The sequence below is a fragment of the Buteo buteo genome, chromosome 30 (genome assembly GCF_964188355.1).
Source record: "Buteo buteo chromosome 30, bButBut1.hap1.1, whole genome shotgun sequence".
NCBI lineage: Eukaryota > Metazoa > Chordata > Aves > Accipitriformes > Accipitridae > Buteo > Buteo buteo.
Genome location: NC_134200.1, coordinates 1,410,020 through 1,415,223, shown reverse-complemented (window position 1 = coordinate 1,415,223; position 5,204 = coordinate 1,410,020). Strand labels below are relative to the sequence as shown.

The 5,204-nt window shown below is 53.5% G+C and overlaps 1 protein-coding gene across 1 annotated transcript; it reads right to left on the bottom strand.

Moving 5' to 3' along the window:
- Positions 1-1,850: 1,850 nt before the first annotated feature.
- Positions 1,851-2,786, bottom strand: LOC142025935 (olfactory receptor 14A16-like). The gene has a single exon (XM_075018679.1). It carries the CDS (start codon positions 2,784-2,786, stop codon positions 1,851-1,853), a length of 936 nt encoding a protein of 311 aa, XP_074874780.1.
- Positions 2,787-5,204: the final 2,418 nt, after the last annotated feature.

Genomic DNA, 5,204 nt, shown 5'->3' with positions numbered 1-5,204 from the left:
CTAGGGCTGGTGTCTTCCTGACAGACAGGGTGGATCTGTCTGGGGATGGGAAGGAGGAGGGCAGCCATGACTGTAACCACCATGAGATGGTGGAGAAGTATGACAACTGGCAGAATGACAGTGTGGGACTGCAGGAGAGCTGCTTTCAGGTAACTGAGGATGTGCTTCGACTGTGTTGTGGTTTCTGCCCAGCTGGTAACAAAGGACGACGCAGCCGCTCGCTCACTCCTCCTGCCCCCCTCTGGTGGGATGGGGAGGAGACCCAGAAAGTAGAAAAGAAAAAAAAAATACCCAGAACCTCATGGGTTGTGGTAAGGAAAATTTACTGGGACAACACAAAAAAAGAAGTTACAACAACAGCAACGATACTAATAAAAGAATATACAAAATGAGTGCTTCGCAGTGCAACTGATCACCAACCGGAACCTGACACTCCACCAGTTCCACTACCAAAAGAAGAGAGACACCCCCCCTGCCCCCCAGCCCGCTCTCCATTTCTATACTGAGCATGATGTCACATGGTATGGAATAGCTCCGTGGCTCGTTCAGTTCAGCTGTCCCGGCTGTGGCCCCTCCCAGGTTCCTCTGAAAATAAGCTCTATCCCAGCTGAACCCAGGAGAGACTGTCCTGGAGGACAAAGGGGCTGTGAGACCCTCCTGGATCTTCAGGGAGAACATCCTCAAAGCCCAGGAAGAAGCCAGCCTGCTGCACAAGGAGTCGAGCAGGGCCTGGCAAGAGGTCAGCGTGGATGAACAGAGACCCCCCTGACTTAGGAGGTCCAACACCAGAAGGAAGTGCAGGGAGGCTGGAGGGGGAACAGCCTGCCCAGGAGCAGACAGACACCTGGCCTGTGGGTGCAGGGATGGAGCCAGCAATACGAGAGCTCAGGGGCCAATGGAAATGCCCATTCACGGGGAGGGCACCCAAAAGGGCTTCTCTAAATGTGTTGTCAGCACAAGGCAGGCAGCTGAGGGAACCCTGGTCCCAGTGGCCAGTGGGGCAGGGGACAGAGTGACAAAACGAGTATAAATACAGCAATTCCTCAGAACCAAGATTCTCACTTAGGATTCCTGCCTCAGAGCAGGACTGTGACCGAGCTGACAGAGCACTCAGGCCTTACATGAAGCCAGGGGCTCAGAAGGAGAGTGTGGAAGCGGAAAGAGAGCAGCTCTGGTGCTCCCTTGCAGTGCTGCTGTGCTGAGAACCTTTTCCCCTTCCCCTCTTGTCCTGGTTGCAGCTGGGATGGAGTTAATTGTCTTCCTATTGGCTGGTATAGTGCTATGTTTTTGAGTTAGGTATGAGAAGAATGTTGGTAACAGTGATGTTTTCAGTTGTTGCTAAGTAATGTTTAGTCTAAAGTCAAGGATTTTTCAGCTTCTGATGCCCAGCCAGTGAGAAAGCTGGAGGGGCACAAGAAGTTGGCACAGGACACAGCCAGGGCAGCTGACCCAAACTGGCAAATGGGGTATTCCATACCATGGGACGTCCCATCTAGTGTACAAAATGGGGGGAGTGGGGGCGGGGGATTGCTGCTCGGGCATGGACTGGGCGTCGATAAGCAGGTGGTGATCAAGTGCACTGTGCATCATTTGTATATTCCAATCCTTTTATTATTACTGCTGCCATTCTATTAGTGTTATCGTTATCATTATTAGCTTCTTCTTTTCTGTTCTATTAAACCGTTCTTATCTCAACCCACGAGTTTTACTTCTATTCCCAGTTCTCTCCCCCATCCCACTGGGTGTTGGGGGACTGAGTGAGCGGCTGCGTGGTGCTTAGTTGCTGGCTGGGGTTAAACCACTACAGCCTGTAATGAGTTACATTATGAATGCTCTGCAAAAGAAAACAATCAGTTAATTGCTTCTGAAAAGCACCCCTTCATTTTCCAAAGGGCATCTTTGATCTCCTGGATCCTCATGCTGTAGAGGAGGGGGTTCACTGCTGGAGGCACCACCGAGTACAGAACTGCCACCACCAGATCGAGGGACGGTGAAGAGATGGAGGGGGGCTTCAAGTAGGCAAACACTGCAGTGCTGACAAACAGGCAGACCACGGCCAGGTGAGGGAGGCACGTGGAAAAGGCTTTGTGCTGTCCCTGCTCAGAGGGGATCCTCAGCACAGCCCTGAAGATCTCCACGTAGGAGAAAAGAATGAAAACAAAACAACCAAATGCCAAACAGACACCCAGCACAAGAAGGCCAACTTCCCTGAGGTAGGAGCGTGAGCAGGAGAGCTTGAGGATCTGAGGGATTTCACAGAAGAACTGGCCCACAGCATTACCTTGGCAGAGTGGTAGTGAAAATGTATTGGCCGTGTGCAGGACAGCATAGAGAAACCCACTGCCCCAGGCAGCTGCTGCCATGTGGACACAATCTCTGCTGCCCAGGAGGGTCCCGTAGTGCAGGGGTTGGCAGATGGCAACGTAGCGGTCGTAGGCCATGATGGTGAGGAGAGAATATTCCGCTGTGATCAAGAAGAGAAAGAAAAAGACCTGTGCAGCACATCCCCAGTAGGAGATGGCCCTGGTGTCGCACAGGGAATTGGCCATGGATTTGGGGACAGTGGTGGAGATGGAGCCCAGGTCGAGGAGGGAGAGGTTGAGGAGGAAGAAGTACATGGGGGTGTGGAGGCGGTGGTCGCAGGCTATGGCAGTGATGATGAGGCCGTTGCCCAGGAGGGCAGCCAGGTAGATGCCCAGGAAGAGCCAGAAGTGCACGAGCTGCAGCTGCCATGTGTCTGCAAATGCCAGGAGGAGGAACTCGGTGATGGAGCTGCTGTTGGACATTCGCTTCTTCTGGGCATGGGGCACTGTTCATGAGGGTAAAGACAGTGACAAGTTAGACGAAAATTCTCTGAGCTAAACATAATGCATTTCTCATAGAAACCCCACCGAAGCTGCCTCTCCTATTTCAGAAAGACCTTTGGCAGCTCCCTTTCTTGAGATATATCCTTGGTGCTGGCTGAGGGTGCCACTGGGAGCAGCGGGCTCTGCTGTGGGCTCCAGGGGAGTCAGTCGTGACCTACAGGAAGAGGTAAATAGGAACATGGGGTCATCTTAGATTAAATCCATTTGTCATATCAAAGAGCTTTGCAGCTTTGTCACTCCCACTTCAACCCAAACTGGGGATTTTGTTTTGAGTATTTGTTCTGGTTTCCACACATCACTTCAGGAGTGCTTTTGGCAGGGAAAGAAGCAAATGTCCTAAAGATGAGCTGTGCTGAAAGGAGAGTTTTGTCATTTGCATCACTGGGAGCCTGGGGATTAGAAGGGGACTGGGATATTTAACTCACATGGACAAATCTCTGAAATGCACCCAAATCCCCCCTCCCCATTCCTCTCCACTGACAACAACAAGAGGAGCAGGGACAGGAGGACAAAAATGGATAAACACTACAGACCTGCTGCCAATGGAGGCAGGAGAAGGACAGATGGTAGGGCATTTGATAATTTCTTCTCTTCAGGGCTGACCCAACTGAGAAGGTGACTGAGTCCCCATGGCCATAAGGGCAGAGGCTCTGCTGGGTGGGACAAAAGACCACGGGTTTTCTCTGGTGATGGCAGGGAGGTGCCTGAATCCCCCTCCCATGGCATTTCTGGGAGCAGCTCCCTCTCTCTCCCTGCCCCTGTCTCTGCTGCCTGGACCTGTCCCTGTCAGCAGCTGCTTCTCCGTCCTCTTGTCACCGCCCTGTCCCTGCTCACAGACCCCATCCCACGCGCTGTGTGCTCAGCTCTGCCCTGCAGACCCCTCCTGGCAGCCGGGCAGTGCCCAGTGGCATCTCTGTGTGTGCAGGGGTTAAGGAGCACTTGAGAACAAGTCCTAAGGACAACTAGAATCTCGGTGCCTTCTCCAGAGGGGAGAAATATATTTTAATGTCACACTGCACAACCACTCACGAGGATGATAAAAATTCATAGCAAAGACTCCTTACCTTAAAGGTAAATGCTGCCTTGATGTTCTTCTCCAAAATCCATGCCCAAGCTTAAGCTGTGAGCAAACGTGACCCACGCAGCACCCTCTTGACAGCAGACGCATCCTGGTGTGCCCTTCCAGGGGTCATTTCTTTCACCAACACCTTCTCCCCACGCTGTCATGGGGAGCTCCCTGCGCAGGCTGAGTGCTGACCCTGGCAGGCAGCAAAGTCCCTGCTCCACCACTCAGCCCCTGAAACACCAGGACCCTGCTCTGAAGGACAGCCCTGGGCACCCCTGCATGCACACCCGGCTTCACAGCCCTGCAGCTGGTGCCAGGAGAAGGCAGCCCTCATGCCCTGTCCCTCTGACAGGGCAGCAGGGAAGCCTGCTCTGGAGCACATCCTTCTCCTCTACAACAGAGAAATGAATGCAGTCCTCCTGCCAGATCCCATAAGCTGTCAGCTGTGCCAGTGTTCGGAGATCCCTGCAGGAACTGAAGCTCTATTGCCCTGCACCCAGACACTTACCATGCAGAGGGCTGTGAAGATTTCTCCCGCAGTGAGCTCTCAGCATCCTCCCACTCCACGCTGCCTTTAAGCTCTCTCTGCCTTGCAGGTCTCCTCTCGATGCCTGCAGGCAGTGCCCCCAGCCCTGCTCCTGGGCAGAGCTGTCTCTCTGCAGCGCTGCCTGCTTGCCAGGAGCTCCCTCTGTCCCAGGAGCCCAGCCCAGCTCAGCAGCAGAGGACCAGCCCATGGTGACAATTTTCCTTCCCTCTCTGGGCTCCCTCCAGGTGTCCCTGGGCCTCCAGGGGAACCTGCTGGGAAACAGGCTGAAGCAATCACTGATGTTCCCTCCCGCACCTGGGGAGAGACACTGCTTTCCAGCAGGGTCATTGCTCTGCTGAGAGACAGACTTGGGTCCAAGAATGAACTCTTTCGAGAATCATAGAATCTTTTCAGTTGGAAAAGACCCTTAAGATCACCAAGTCCAACGGTGAACCTAACACCATCTAGTCCACCACTAAATCATGTCCCTTAACACCGTGTCTTTGAAATACCTCCTATGAGGGTCACTGAACCACTTTCCTGGGCATCCTCTTTCTTGTGCCATCATTGGGCAGGACACGCAGACACTGACAGGCAGGGATCTCCTTTAGCCCTGCTGAGGGAAGGGTGCCAGCTGAGTCCATGGAGGCATCTCATGCTGGGATTGTAGTCCTGGGGCTGGAAGGGGACTCAGCTCCCTCCCATGCCCACCACAAACCCACAGGAGCTGGGATTCCTCCTGCCT